Source organism: Astyanax mexicanus, chromosome 8 (assembly GCF_023375975.1).
Source record: "Astyanax mexicanus isolate ESR-SI-001 chromosome 8, AstMex3_surface, whole genome shotgun sequence".
Lineage (NCBI taxonomy): Eukaryota > Metazoa > Chordata > Actinopteri > Characiformes > Acestrorhamphidae > Astyanax > Astyanax mexicanus.
The window spans coordinates 44,456,861-44,472,719 of record NC_064415.1 but is presented as its reverse complement, the minus strand read 5'-3'; the positions used below and the strand labels follow the sequence as shown (position 1 = coordinate 44,472,719).

Below are 15,859 nucleotides of genomic sequence, written 5' to 3'. Positions count from 1 at the left end.
ATATACATACATGTATATATATATATATATATATTCTTTTTGAAAAGTTTAATTTGGAGTTTGAAAGTTTCCTTTTTATTTAGAAAGGGTTTGGAGAAAACCGTGAACAGCTCAATATTTCTAAAGACTGAACCACCACAGGTCTAGCGCCTCTGCTGGCTGGGTGCAGTATGAAGTGTAATTCTGCACATTCCCATATGTCTAAACAACTATTGTTATTTATCTCTAATCTGCCTTTTAACTTCCAGTTTTCAATTCTAACAATTAGTTCTCCCTTTGCTTATATTTATTTAAATTTTCCTCTAGAATTCTTTTAAAAAGATAAGGAAGATTTAGACAACAAAGCGTCCAGCGTTCTGCTAATCATGCAGAAGTGCTAGCTCCTTTATATGGATTCAATGATGATTCCTACCTGTGATTTCCTACTCTCAGATGCTTCTTTTAATTTGAATAGAATGTTTTGAGTTTGTTACAAGATGTTTTACAGTAATTTCTAATTCACACAGCGACTGAGATGGGTTCTAATGACATTTATGTTAGATTTTTTACTCCACTTTATAATAATCCACAAGCTGAAGATTTTCCATTGGGGGCACCAAACGCACTCAACTATCTCTGAGTCATTAAAAGAAGAAAAGAAGTCATTACAAAGCACAACAGCAGCAGTATTTGAAAACATGTCCAGAGATGTCATGGTGTCATTTGTAGGAGGTACAATTTTATATGAATTCCAGCTTTGTTTATTACAGGTTCTTTGACAGCCCAACCTTACAGGGTTGTGTAACCACTGGCTTTACCATTTCTGAACTCCTGATGCACTATTCCAACAGGACAATGCTCGCCTGAATACTGCTGCCATCCTGAGACTTGCTTTGAAGACAGAGATGCCATGGCCAGCTAAATCACAAGACCTATAGAGAATCTGAAGTCTGAAAATCTGTGGGATGCTATTTGAGGCAGAATGGTATTAAAAACTGCACCGCTATCATGAAATCAGCAGGAATATTCAAGCTGTATGTGATGAATTATCACAGGACAACTGTAGGAGCCTGCACAGCTCCATGCCCAGACATCCAGCATGTTGTGGCACACAATGTTTCTGTATGTGTATCTCTATAAATTTTGCACATATAAGTCTAATGTATTGTTTCTGTAACCTTAATTTTCCTTCTGAATAGCATTGCAACATACTTTTTTTAAAGCTGGGTGTATATTCCTGGCCTACAATCTTCAGCACAGTCCTGTAAATTTAACATGTTCATCTTGTCTATTCTGGACTAAAGATCTACGTGACAGACACAGAGCAGTGTTAACTCCAGGATTAGGGCTGGTCAGCAGTTCAGTGCCGGAAGCTCAGCCAGGCGGCCACACCAACCGGTCTCCCTTTACCAACCAAAAAGGAAAAAAATGGCTAATAAAGTGCTTAGGACAGATCATGAGGAGATGTAAAGCGCTAATTTAGCAATCTCTTGTTCTAAGCTTTTAAAGAGGGATTTGAGTGCGGCTTGTTTACTGTCAGTATTACCCAGGCGCTCTGAGGCGAAGGGATAACCGTGGGTTTAACCTTAAAACCGATCTGTCTCTAAAGTCCTCCACCCACTTTAATGCTGACCAACGTACAACAGAGGGTCTGCAGGAATTAAACAAGTTCAGCACTTTTGACCCCACTTTAAATGTGGTTTATAAAATGGCCATATGTATACAGTTAGTTAAAATAACTGTAGACCAAACTAATATTACTATAACTAAACTATTTTAGTCAATTTTGTACTGCTATAAGCCACTAGTATAAGCAATAGTTGTTTATGTGTGCATATGCTAATATTTTGATTTCATTTTAGCTTACTAATTTTAGCCAGCTAATGGAAATAAGTAAGTCAATAAGTCAACCAATGAAGAGCTAATTGGCTAGAATCAGTTTACAGAAAAACTGAAGCCAATTACCCAGTAGTCCCTGTGATTTGAAGGAATTTGTTTAACTGTGCAGGGCATAACAGTTTGTATGTACATGACACAAATTTGTTGTGTAAAAAAGAGAAAAAAACTTTTCCCCAATAAAGTTTACAATTTTTCTCCAGATTTCACCATCATGCAGTAACTTAATTTAACACGGTTTATTTTCCCTTATTTAGTAAGAATAAGCTTCATCAGAATTAATGAATTCATATTAAGTTTTTTTGTCTTTATGTAAATGTGTGGCTTTAGAAAGACCACAAGTAACTAAAAGTAATCAGATTACTTTCAGTTACATTCAAAATGTATATTTTTTAAATATATATTGTATGAGGGTTGTTTATTTATTATATAATAAACATCTCTCCTCAAGGGCATAGGAGCGGGCTTGATAATGGGGGGGGACACATTTGCCAATATGAACCCAAGCCCACCCTATAGTTTCCTAGAACAACATTTGTGGAAATTACTTTTAATCACAAATAATCATTTTTTCTGTATTTTGTTTATTATTCGTTAACATCCAAGTAAAGGTGACTTTACGACCAAAACATGTTACTCCACATTACAGTTACTGTTGTTAGAAAAAAATATGCATGCAACAACTGAATTATATACATATGACAAAAATGATCAGTTAACACCTAATATGTGAATTAATATAACAGATTTGGTAAATATTATTATTATTAATAATAATAATAATAATAATGTCATAATAATGGGTCCTGCGATTTTATTTATTTTCTCTACTGAGAGCTCTTCTTAAGATGGAAAGAAGTCAGGTTACAGCAGTGTTTCTTAACCCTGTTCTTACATATTCTACTGCATATTAACACTTCTGCATATCAGAGCTTCCTCTGCTTTAAATGCACGTAATAAAGTAAGTGGAGGTATGATGTGTCTAATACACTGCTGGATATACATGATTAATTTAGGCTTAATAGGGGGCTAAAGGATTTTAACAGATAAACTCAGTAAATGACTGTTTATTAGCTGATCAGCTGGATCAGGTGGAAAACACTATTTTGGGGCAGTGATCAGGGTTAAGAAACTGCTTTAAACTACAAACATAAAGTACTGTACTAAATTCTGGCTATCCTCCACATCCAGCTTCTAGATAACGAAATGAATTTTCGTTCATTATAGCTCCCAGTAAGTCCTGTAATCCTAAATTAATAAACACAGTTTGGAAATGAAATACAGGATACAGGGCAAGTTAAATATTACATATATAGTTTATTATTTTTTTTCTTTAACATTGACTCCCAATCTAGCTAATTCCAAAGTTAAACTAACTCACTAACACATCTGCAGTTTATTCATCACAGTAGGTTTTAATCTGTGTTTTGATTCAGAGACGTGTATTGTTAACCAGCTATCAGAAACATATAATCAGAGTTTACGTGGTTATCCTACCATTACCTTTCTTTTAGAAAAATCACTGTCCCGATCCCGCTGCTAAATCTCACAGCGAGGGGGAGGGGCTTCCCCACCAGCACACTGCCTCTCCTCCTACTGCCGCTCTCCATGGCTGACACTCTCCACCCTCCTTGACTAGGTCCGCCTAACAACAGAGCGATCTATTTTCTGATTGGCTTAACGATAGTACATCATAATATACAGACGATGGATTAGCAAGCGTGAGAAAAACCATGTGTGGCGTGTGAGCGTGTGAACTCGTTGAGGTGCGTATGTACACGCTCAAAGCGTGAGACTTGAGAACACTAGTTATATTATCCAACAGTTTGATTCATTTAATATCAAAGATTTAAAGTGCAGGAACCAGCAGTGGGTAGCGCTGTCGTCTCACGGCCTGGGTTTGATTCCCAGTGTGGAGTTTGCACGGTCTTCCCGTGTCTGTGTGGGTTTCCTCCGGGTGCTCCAGTTTCCTCCCACAGTCCAAAGACAACACGTTCAGGCTATTTGGGTATTAGTTGAATTTGTTCTCTAAGTGTGAGTATGTGAGTGAATGTGTCTGTGTCTTTCTGCAATGGATCGGTGGTCTTCTGTCTGATGCTGGCTGGGATAGGCTCCAGCCTCCCGCGAACCTGACAAATAAAGTGTTTATTGACAATGGAAAGGGTGGATGGAATAAGAGACCAGCAGTGAAGACATCCTGGGTTGTGTTGTACTTTAATGTTTATTGAAGTGAAAGAGGAACACCAGAACGTTTCTACTAAACACATTTCCTCCTTTCCACATAAAATATAAATACAGAAGAAGATGGACATTAATTAACCCCTAAAATCCAGAACTCATGCATTAGTTTTATATCAGACATGGAATAATTTAGCCCTTAATAGACTTAATAAGCAAATAAATAAATAATTAAACACAGCAGATCTTCATCCGGCTTCACTGTGGCATGGCACTGCAGCGCTTCAGCTCCTGGTCAGTGGAGGTCAGTGTGTCGATCTTGATGCCGTTGGAGATCAGAATGTCCTGCAGCTCAACTAGAGTTTCCTTCGGGAGGGATCGGCCACGACTCAAGATCCAGGCAAACTCCACATGAAAGAGGTTCAGGTAGTTGGTGCAGCCGTAAACCAGCGTGTAATTATCGTAGTCGGTGGATAAAACCCAGTAATTACCAGGAGGAACTCCTGAGGAGACACACACACACAAAGCAGAGGGGAGGGGTTTCCAATAAAGTGGGCAGTATGTGAAAGCAGGTTGGTGAAGGTTGTATGTGAAAGGTTGATGTTTCTAATAAAGTTGTCATTGAGTGAGAACACACAATGTACGTGTTTCTAATAAAGTGTCTATTAAGTAGAAGTACAATACAGGTATTTCCAATATAGTGGCTATTGAGTGGAGGCACAAGATAGGTTTTCCTAATAAACTGGCCAGTGAGTGGACGCTCAGTATAGGTGTTTCCAATAAAGTGGCCAGTGGTAAGTTTATTTACCTTCAAAGAAGCTGACCTCCAGCTTGGCTGGTTCAGATGGATCTTTGGCTTTAGCTGTTCCTTCAATTCTGCTGACTGTTCCATCAGCACTGGAAACACACACGCACACACACACAAACACACACAAAGATTACATAAGGTTAATTTCACACATGTTCCCCCTGCTGTAAAGCAATGGTTTGGTGTAATGAAGATGTTTACACTAACAGGAGCTCCTCGTTCAGCACTAGTACGACTCCATCCTTCAGGGTGTACGTAGCCTGAGCACATTCACCAAGCTGGAAGGCGTTGGGTATTTTCTGGATCTCATACCACCTTCCCATATACTGCAAAGACCACACAGAGTGGGAGGAGTTAAATGAATGACAGTTAAAGCATTAGTAAGCAAAAGTGCTCAACCCCCCCTTCTATAAATGTATTGATCAGACTAGCCATGCTAGAGGTTTGCATCTTTAGTTTTAGCACTTTAGCAACAAGGCTAGTGATCCTAACAATTGAATTTTAGCCACATTAACCTATAAGCCTGGTGCTGATTGGTGTGGTATACACGTCTATCACTTGTTAGATACATTAGCCTTGTAGCTTACATGCTACACAAAGTTAAAGACAGAAAAATCTGAAAAACAATCATTTAACTCATTAAACTATTGCTTTAATGATGTAATGAACTGAGTGCCTACACGGGTGGGGTCGAAGCTCTGCTGGACAGGAGGAGTGGGGCAGCGGCCTGAATGAAAGGTCATGGCACTGACCGCTAGCACGGACAGCAGTGTCAGAGACAACACCTGCACAGCCTTCATCATTACACCTGAAACAACGAGAAAACTAAATGTAACAGAGGAAGAGAGAGAGAAAGAATATATGTAACTAAGAGACAGAGACTATAGGTAACAGAGAGGGAGAGAGAGAGAGAGAGAATATATGTAACTAAGAGACAGAGACTATAGGTAACAGAGATAGAGAGAGAGAGAGAGAGAGAGAGAAAGAAAGTCACGACTTTCTTACCCGTGTGTGTCGGGTTCTGAGTGTGTGTTGGGTTCTGAGTGTGTGTAGCATTCCTTTTATAGTGATTTTAGGGCGCACCCCAGGCGACCCCTTCAGTGTAAGAGTGGGAGAAAGTGTGTGTACTCACAGGTGTTAGGGCTGATGTTGTGTAACAGGGTTACATTTGCAGGTAAACAGGTAATTCCCCTCCCACCTATTCAGCACTGAGATGTTCTGAATCACTAAGACACCCTGTACTTTACTGAATTCTTAAATCTGTACTGCTTTACTGCTGTACATGTTTTTGGGCCTGACTTTCACATCGCTTATAATGTTTAATGTTCAGTCCGTGGAGCTGAAGATATGAGGATGCTGGTATCATTTGTCTTTTATTCAGTAGCAAGAATTCCTTTGCACAGTTTCCAGCTGTTGTGAAAAGGGCATGTGGGCTAACACAAGCCTGAGGACTAACATGCTAAACTTAACTAACTCAGTAGTCACCAACAGGTTTAACTCAAGCTAATGCAGGCTAGCTATAGCTTACAGGTTTAAGAGTCAGATTAAGCCCTAATTACAGTTAAAAGTGAGCAGAGTGTGCAGTAAGAGCCTGGGGTGTAAAAAGGGGAGATAAATTAAAGACAGAGGATGTGAGTACTTTAGCATGTTAGTCTCATGTCCAATCTGTGTGTACTATAACAATATTAAACCAGACATTTCATTTCATATCTTACATCTGATTAAGCCAAGCCAAGTGTAAACACACTTAAGATTTATTTAATACAGATCCAAATCTGAGCACTCAGTCAAGTAATAACAACACACCATGATAATATGGATATTTTATCACACAGCAGTCATATTTTATCCAGACTAACCATTCAGTCACATTTGGCTATTAAGCGTAAAAGCATGTGGCTTAAATCTGAACATCAAACATCTTGCCGAACAGCAGGATTGTGGGAAACTTTGGGATCTTAAACACGTGTTTTAGTTTCATAATATCAAGGCTTATCAACACGTGAACGATAGCCTCAACTAAATTTATCAACACGGGTCACACAGTTTACTGCAGAATCAGCAGTTTATTACATAACCAGCCATGATTATCACATTATTCATTACAGTAAAACTGATTTACTATTACACCAAAAAACTTATAAGCTTGTTCATTAAACCCTTTGACTGTTTAAACTGTTTGTTACAAAATCATAACTATTACTGTCAATACCATTTTTACAAAGTCAGTTAATTGTTTATTACAGTATCAGTACTGTTTATTTGAGAACTAATGTTGTTTATTAGAGAATCAGTGCTGTTTATTAGAGAATCAGTGCTGTTTATTAGAGAATCAGTGCTGTTTTTAGAGAATCAGTACTGTTTATTAGAGAATCAGTACTGTTTATTAGAGAATCAGTACTGTTTATTAGAGAATCAGTGCTGTTTATTAGAGAATCAGTACTGTTTATTAGAGAATCAGTATTGTGTATTAGAGAATCAGTACTGTTTATTAGAGAATCAGTACTGTTTATTAGAGAATCAGTACTGTTTATTAGAGAATCAGTACTGTTTATTAGAGAATCAGTGCTGTTTTTAGAGAATCAGTACTGTTTATTAGAGAATCAGTACTGTTTATTAGAGAATCAGTGCTGTTTTTAGAGAATCAGTACTGTTTATTAGAGAATCAGTACTGTTTATTAGAGAATCAGTGCTGTTTTTAGAGAATCAATACTGTTTATTAGAGAATCAGTACTGTTTATTAGAGAATCAGTACTGTTTATTAGAGAATCAGTATTGTTTATTAGAGAATCAGTATTGTTTATTAGAGAATCAGTACTGTTTATTAGAGAATCAGTGCTGTTTTTAGAGAATCAATACTGTTTATTAGAGAATCAGTACTGTTTATTAGAGAATCAGTATTGTTTATTAGAGAATCAGTACTGTTTATTAGAGAATCAGTACTGTTTATTAGAGAATCAGTATTGTGTATTAGAGAATCAGTACTGTTTATTAGAGAATCAGTACTGTTTATTAGAGAATCAGTACTGTTTATTAGAGAATCAGTATTGTGTATTAGAGAATCAGTACTGTTTATTAGAGAATCAGTATTGTGTATTAGAGAATCAGTACTGTTTATTAGAGAATCAGTACTGTTTATTAGAGAATCAGTACTGTGTATTAGAGAATCAGTACTGTTTATTAGAGAATCAGTATTGTTTATTAGAGAATCAGTACTGTTTATTAGAGAATCAGTGCTGTTTTTAGAGAATCAGTACTGTTTATTAGAGAATCAGTACTGTTTATTAGAGAATCAGTACTGTTTATTAGAGAATCAGTACTGTTTATTAGAGAATCAGTGCTGTTTTTAGAGAATCAGTACTGTTTATTAGAGAATCAGTACTGTTTATTAGAGAATCAGTACTGTTTATTAGAGAATCAGTATTGTTTATTAGAGAATCAGTACTGTTTGTTAGAGAATCAGTACTGTTTATTAGAGAATCAGTACTGTTTATTAGAGAATCAGTATTGTTTATTAGAGAATCAGTACTGTTTATTAGAGAATCAGTATTGTTTATTAGAGAATCAGTACTGTTTGTTAGAGAATCAGTACTGTTTATTAGAGAATCAGTACTGTTTATTAGAGAATCAGTACTGTGTATTAGAGAATCAGTACTGTTTATTAGAGAATCAGTGCTGTTTATTAGAGAATCAGTACTGTGTATTAGAGAATCAGTACTGTTTATTAGAGAATCAGTATTGTGTATTAGAGAATCAGTACTGTTTATTAGAGAATCAGTACTGTTTATTAGAGAATCAGTATTGTTTATTAGAGAATCAGTACTGTTTATTAGAGAATCAGTATTGTTTATTAGAGAATCAGTACTGTTTATTAGAGAATCAGTGCTGTTTATTAGAGAATCAGTACTGTTTATTAGAGAATCAGTACTGTTTATTAGAGAATCAGTACTGTTTATTAGAGAATCAGTACTGTTTATTAGAGAATCAGTACTGTTTATTAGAGAATCAGTACTGTTTATTAGAGAATCAGTATTGTTTATTAGAGAATCAGTACTGTTTATTAGAGAATCAGTATTGTTTATTAGAGAATCAGTACTGTTTGTTAGAGAATCAGTACTGTTTATTAGAGAATCAGTACTGTTTATTAGAGAATCAGTATTGTTTATTAGAGAATCAGTACTGTTTATTAGAGAATCAGTATTGTTTATTAGAGAATCAGTACTGTTTGTTAGAGAATCAGTACTGTTTATTAGAGAATCAGTACTGTTTATTAGAGAATCAGTACTGTGTATTAGAGAATCAGTACTGTTTATTAGAGAATCAGTGCTGTTTATTAGAGAATCAGTACTGTGTATTAGAGAATCAGTACTGTTTATTAGAGAATCAGTATTGTGTATTAGAGAATCAGTACTGTTTATTAGAGAATCAGTACTGTTTATTAGAGAATCAGTATTGTTTATTAGAGAATCAGTACTGTTTATTAGAGAATCAGTATTGTTTATTAGAGAATCAGTACTGTTTATTAGAGAATCAGTATTGTTTATTAGAGAATCAGTACTGTTTATTAGAGAATCAGTACTGTTTATTAGAGAATCAGTACTGTTTATTAGAGAATCAGTATTGTTTATTAGAGAATCAGTACTGTTTATTAGAGAATCAGTACTGTTTATTAGAGAATCAGTATTGTTTATTAGAGAATCAGTACTGTGTATTAGAGAATCAGTACTGTTTATTAGAGAATCAGTATTGTGTGTTAGAGAATCAGTACTGTTTATTAGAGAATCAGTACTGTGTATTAGAGAATCAGTACTGTTTATTAGAGAATCAGTATTTTGTATTAGAGAATCAGTACTGTTTATTAGAGAATCAGTATTGTGTATTAGAGAATCAGTGCTGTTTATTAGAGAATCAGTACTGTGTATTAGAGAATCAGTATTGTTTATTAGAGAATCAGTACTGTTTATTAGAGAATCAGTACTGTTTATTAGAGAATCAGTATTGTTTATTAGAGAATCAGTACTGTTTATTAGAGAATCAGTACTGTTTATTAGAGAATCAGTGCCGTTTATTAGAGAATCAGTACTGTTTTTTGCAGAATTAGTACTGTTTTATTAGTCAATACATTGGTCAGAACTAAGAATCTGCTCCATTTTGTTTCATAACTGTTCTCTGGTGTCTGACAGTGTGATGAAAGGGGAAAGGTCAGGCCTCTGGGCCTTGTGGTCCAACACATCTGTGCTATTTCAGTCTCACCTGTACACACACAGGTGTTACTACCACATTCTGTTCCCCTGACACACACACACACACACACGTGTGTAAACCTTATCTATAAACGTGAGGAAAATGGTGGTTATGCAAATCACTCTGGTTGCAGGGCGCTGCATGGATGAGTGCCACGGCTGAGTGAGGTTACCAGAGATTACCTGCTGAAGTTTCTGGGTCTTCCTTTGAAAGGGAACAAAATCTAACTGAATAAATTAAGCATTTTAAAAACTGTGTAGCACAGAGCATCAGGGTCAGGATTGTGTCAGTAAGTTTAGATTATTTAAGAATTAAAACTTTGAATTTAGATCCAATTTAGACCCAATTACCCCTTTTTCCAGTTTGTCTATGCTTTTGTTAAAAATAACTGAGGGGAAAATTCTGCAAAAATACACAATACACATTTTTATGGGATTATCCTAAAATGGTGTCCCTCCACCATCGTAATGATGTATCATACATCATACATCAAGATTGGAATATCTAGAACACAGTGTTTTACACCAAAACCTTTCTGAATTACTTTTGTTCTATCTGTTTAATTATGCTGAACATTTTGGAAAATTGTTGAACTTTCAATTGTTTTATGGCAACCCAGCCAGAAACTGTATAAACACAAGCATAAACACAAATAATCAGTGTACAGGTGTGTGTGTGTGTGTGTTGTAGTCTGGTTGCTGTTTGGTTTGCTGTGTTTGTTCCGGACTCTTCCCGTGACTGTGATTAGTGTAATTTCTTACTTCATGTCAGGAATAAGCTCAGTCTGGACAAAGCTTCTCGTTCAGGACGTCCCACTCTGGACTGCAGAGCGATCACAGGAGGAGATCAACTCACACCATCCGAAACCTTCCGTCCTAAACCCTCGTCTACAGGTAAGCAGCTATAACCCATCTTTACTCATCACACACAAACACACCTGTACAAACTCTCAACACCTTAATCTGCTCAGCTGTGTTCAACTCTGCTAGAGAAGTGTTATATTATCAATGGTTATAAACTGACAGACCGAACCGCCTGCTATTTTAATATTTTATTGATAATTTATATGAAACTGTTGACTGAGATTAAAAATGGCATTTATTTGCTGTTGCTTAACTTCACTGAAATGTTTAGTGTATAAATTTATATCAGTATAAATTTAATGTAACTTTTTCCTCATCAGGAAAACTTGACTGAAAAAATATACATTATGTATTTCTTATCCTGAACAAACAAAAATGAACAAATTGTTTAGTATTTTGTTAACAGTTCATGAGTAGTTCATTCTTTAAGAAAAATATTTTATAGGATTAAAAAAAATCTGTCAGAATTCACAGCACACCATGCAATAATTTACATCAAACATATAAATAAAAACTAACAAATGATCTGGTCATGTGAATATTTCAGGTATGAAGAAAATGCAGGTGTGTTTGCTACTTCTTTTGCCCCTCCTGCTTCCCCAGATAAAGGCCCAGGTACCCCACTGGGGTCCATGTCCCGAACCTGCCACCCAGTCTGCCTTTAACTTCAAACTGGTATAGTTCACCTGTTGATCAGTATGCACTACAAATTACTGGATATTAACTATATTAACATTATTTAGTATCCACAATGAATTGTTCAGCATTTACTATATTTTGCGTAGATACATTGTCTATTGGGCTGTATTTACTCTCCTCCTGTTCTGTGTCCAGTATCCTACCGTTACTTTTTAGATTTTATTATTAATTAATTGATCTTATTCAACATCCACTATGAATTCAGAATCCACAATAAATTGATGTCTTTTATGCCATATTCAGCATCCACTATTCAATATCCAATCTTAGTTACCATTAGTATTTACTGTCTACACTTATTTACTAACCACTCTTAATTATTTAGTATATTCTGCGTTATTCTGGAACCACTATGAATTTAATTTTTTATAAGTAATTTCTGTTTACAGTTTATGGGACGGTGGTTTGAGATTGCTAAACTTCCAGCGCAGTTTGAAAAGGGAAGATGCATTGAGACGAATTTCACATTGCAATTTGACGGAACCGCTCGAGTCGTGAGCTCAGAAATCCTGTAAGTTTTTGCTTTTTATTTTGTGGCTTCTTGTTAAAATGTTCATTCCATCTTGAATAGGAGGAACTAAGAGGTCAAATTCAGCCTCTGTTGTTCTTTATAACATACCTTTCCTTTTGTTTTGTATAGAAAAGGTGAACTGAGGACTATTGAGGGCACTGCTGTGGTGGAAGACCAGAAGAACCCGGCCAAACTAGGCATCAGCTTTTCATACGGTGAGGAACTACTCTCATGAGTTTTACACGAGGTCAGAAATGTGGCCTATTTCTGAACTCTTTCTGTCACATGTGTCTAATCTCATTAGAGGCGTAATGGAATTATGACAATTTGAAGCATTATTGATAGCAGTCAGACTAAACTACGTTTACCAAAGTGCAGAGTGTGATATCACTCAATTATTCAATCAATTAGCCTTTGTTCTCTTTAAAAGTACATTAAACATGACCCATATATTTAATGTAGCCAAGCATTTACAGTAAATAAGTATTGAAAAAGAAGAAAACTGGGTCATAATTTGAAATGAATTTGGTTTTTGTTAGCAACATTAGCCTAGCAACTCCCTGTTATAAACCAAAGAATCATGCAGATTCCAAACTAGTTTTTCCCTCAAAATGTTTCTCACATGGGTTGAAGATGGGCTAGGTGGGTTCCAAGTTGGCATGTTGTGCAGTTACATAGACCAAGTTGGGCTTCCCACTGTTACAGCCCACCTTAATCTGACATGGGTCCCATCTACGCCCCATGTGCAGTGTACAACCCAGACTGATCCCACGTTTAAACTATTCCTACTCCCATCAAGTGCCCTTATTAAGCTCATCCCTCACATCCATATGTGAGGCCCACACAGGACACATTGACAAAGCATTCTGGTTCCTAATTGGGTAAAACCATACAGGTCCCACATGGGCATGTTATCTGGGCCTTCAATATCATGAGTTTCCCCCCTCTTGTTTGAAATGTTTGAAAACAGCACATTAGAAGATGGGGCCACCCACAGCTACGTAACAGAGGAACAAATCTCTGTTAAATCTTAATTTGAGTTATTTCTAAACACTAGGGGTGCACTAGTCAGGTTTGGAGCAGCAAAATTGTAATTTATTACCATATCTTCCTGAGCATTCTTATTACATTTCTGTTTCTATACTTCATGATACTTTTTAAAAAGGTTCACCATTTGGCCTTTGGAGAGTTGTTTGTATATAAAGATATTTAGAGTGTATTTGCATTTTGAGCTGGTAAATGTCTGTTAAAAACTGCATGTGTGTTTGTGCAGTCCTGCCGTACACACCATACTGGATCCTCTCCACGGACTACGCCAACTTTGCCCTGGTGTACTCCTGCACCGACGTCCTGAGGCTCTTCCACGTGGACTTTGCCTGGATCCTGGCCCGAGGTCGCACTCTGCCTGCAGCCACCATCAACCACGGCAAGGAGGTGTTCGCTAAGAACAACATCGACATTAGCCGCATGATCTCCAGCAGACAGCAGGGCTGTGACAAACACCTCTGAGACCTGAGCTGAACGGGACTATATGTATACCTACATGCCGCAAAATGTTTATTAATATCAAGTCCTCCAGGTTTCCCCTCCTATTCAACAAATCTGATCAACCAGACAAGACTGGATGTCAACCTATACCCCACCAATTAGCTAACACTGGAACTGCTTGCCTGTGTACAGATAATGGATGTTAAAACTCTAATTAGCACTAATTAGCACTGTATATACACAAGACTTACATTGTCAAAAGGTAATGGAAACATCCCCAATAAGCACTGGAGCTATAAGGATATTCTAGCAAACAACTAACGGATGCTTAAACTATATCAATTTGCACTGGAGATATAAGGCTAACATAGGTAACAATTAGCACTATAAATATGAGGCTAATGAAGCTAGTAACAGGTGAAGGAAGAGTATACCCCACAAATTGGCACTGGAACAGACTATTCTAGCAAAAAAAAATTATCAGAGGTGTCAGGTTAGGAATCACAAATACTTTGGACACCTTTGTTAAAAAAAAAAATATATATAAATAAAAAAAAAAACAGTACAGTAGTTAAGAGACTAACCTTGTCAACAAGTAATGGAAAAATTAGCCCTGTAGCAATGAGGCTAAAGCAGTTAACTAACACGTAAATGAAGTGTATAGCTCACACATTTGTCTTACGTATAAAAACTGGAACTATCAATTAATTGAGGTCTATACCCCAACAAGCAGCACTAGAGCTACGAGGCTAATGTAGCTCTCTGACTGGAAACAACTAGATGGAGTCCACAAGTGAGTTTAAAATGGATGTGGGGAAATGGAGCTAATTGGCAAAAAAATGGTTACAAACTACTTGGCCATCTTTTATTTTGGAACAGAATGTAATAAAATGTAAACAACATAAACACTGCCACTGTATGCTGAGTGGCTGGGGAGATTTGCTGGGTTACACCAACTTTGAATAAGCTCATTGTTTAGGTTTTAAGTTTGTGTATACAGTCTCTATAAGTCCTTAGGTACTACTAGTTAGATTCAAACCATCCCTTTACTAAATCTGTTCTACCACCAGTCCGTAAGTCGTGTCTTACCTCGTAAAAACTAATGCTGGGAGTTACCGATTGGCTCTCACATGCTAAAAACGAATTTATAACATGGCAATCAACATGCTGCCATGGAAATGCGGTTGTTCAATATTTCAATAATTATCACGGCCTTAAGAAATATATGGGGTACTATATAGTATATGGGTGATATATTATTAGCGTTATTATTTAGTAAACACGTTACAACTAGCCTATGTTTAAACTTACTTACAACTGGTGCAGCCGGCCTCTGGTGCTGGAGATACAGACAGAGCTTTATTGAGGAAATTAGAACAAGTTTCAGCTTACAAATCAAACATTTATAAACCATGAATTTGCTCAGTTGCCCCATATAAATTAATTTCGGACTTTACTCAGGAGCGCACTCTGGTGGCCCGACTAACCCTGAACAGGTCCTGAGTGGGTATTCTCTTCTTTTTTATACTTACTTTAAAAAACTAAATGCAATAGACAGTAAAGACTACAAAACTACTATTAATATTAATAAAATAAATATAAATGCTGGCTACTTTAATTCTGAGGAGGCAACATTAAATAATGAAGGATTTAAGAGTTTTAAAATGTTTTTTTGGTTTATTCTCATGTAATGTTTTCTTCTGAATGCGTTTTCAGAATTGCAGAAGTCCTGTACAACTGGACATTTCTGAGGGATACTTTTACCTTGTATTTCTATCCACACTATTCAAGCAGTGCTAATGTAGTTACATTATCAGATTGTTTTTTTTTCTTTATTGAGGTTTAAATAGGACAAATAAAAAGAACGCTGATGGAGAATATAGCAATACTGTGTTAGTGCATCTCTAGCTCAACTATTTTCCCACTTCCTTGAACACTATGTAACAGAAAACTGTTTTAAATACATCACTACTATACACACGCATGTAAAAGAGCTGTTTTCTCAGGCAAAAACTTCAAAGTTGATTTTTTTGTCAATTTTGGCAAAATGCTAACACACCAGGAACAACTTTGCAAGCACATGAAATACCAGAGCAACCATCAAGCAATTTCAAATCATTTTTGGCTTTTTTTTGGGTTTTTGATCCACAACTATTCTTCAGTGCTAAAAATGGTTATTTAAAATGAACCACT

The 15,859-nt window shown here is 36.3% G+C and overlaps 2 protein-coding genes across 3 annotated transcripts; one reads left to right on the top strand and one right to left on the bottom strand.

Annotated features, from left to right (window-relative positions):
• Positions 1-4,077: 4,077 nt before the first annotated feature.
• On the bottom strand, positions 4,078-5,829 carry apoda.2 (apolipoprotein Da, duplicate 2). The gene is made up of 4 exons (XM_049482163.1): positions 5,542-5,829; positions 5,069-5,187; positions 4,862-4,950; positions 4,078-4,556 (listed from the first exon to the last, which is right to left on the bottom strand). Exons 1-4 carry the CDS (start codon positions 5,662-5,664, stop codon positions 4,312-4,314), a joined length of 576 nt encoding a protein of 191 aa, XP_049338120.1. The 5' UTR covers positions 5,665-5,829; the 3' UTR covers positions 4,078-4,311.
• Positions 5,830-10,907: 5,078 nt separating this feature from the next.
• Positions 10,908-15,548, top strand: apoda.1 (apolipoprotein Da, duplicate 1). 2 transcript variants are annotated; one of them, XM_007234366.4, is made up of 5 exons: positions 10,908-10,998; positions 11,516-11,643; positions 12,057-12,178; positions 12,308-12,393; positions 13,452-15,548. In XM_007234366.4, exons 2-5 carry the CDS (start codon positions 11,518-11,520, stop codon positions 13,685-13,687), a joined length of 570 nt encoding a protein of 189 aa, XP_007234428.1. In that variant the 5' UTR covers positions 10,908-10,998; positions 11,516-11,517; the 3' UTR covers positions 13,688-15,548. The 2 variants fall into 2 exon arrangements, with proteins under 2 accessions (XP_007234428.1, XP_049338119.1); XM_049482162.1 differs by having other exon boundaries at positions 10,917-10,998; positions 11,516-11,532.
• The last annotated feature ends 311 nt before the right edge of the window (positions 15,549-15,859 follow it).

Bases quoted from the DNA above. Each gene is read 5' to 3' on its own strand.
- apoda.2 (XM_049482163.1), bottom strand. From the start codon at position 5,664: ATGATGAAGGCTGTGCAGGTGTTGTCTCTGACACTGCTGTCCGTGCTA. The intron at 5,188-5,541 runs GTAGGCACTCAG...TGGTCTTTGCAG, and splicing joins AGAGCTTCGACCCCACCCGT to TATATGGGAAGGTGGTATGA. The intron at 4,951-5,068 runs GTTAGTGTAAAC...GTGTGTTTCCAG, and splicing joins GTGCTGAACGAGGAGCTCCT to TGCTGATGGAACAGTCAGCA.
- apoda.1 (XM_007234366.4), top strand. From the start codon at position 11,518: ATGAAGAAAATGCAGGTGTGTTTGCTACTTCTTTTGCCCCTCCTGCTT. The intron at 11,644-12,056 runs GTATAGTTCACC...TTCTGTTTACAG, and splicing joins CTGCCTTTAACTTCAAACTG to TTTATGGGACGGTGGTTTGA. The intron at 12,394-13,451 runs GTGAGGAACTAC...GTGTTTGTGCAG, and splicing joins AGGCATCAGCTTTTCATACG to TCCTGCCGTACACACCATAC.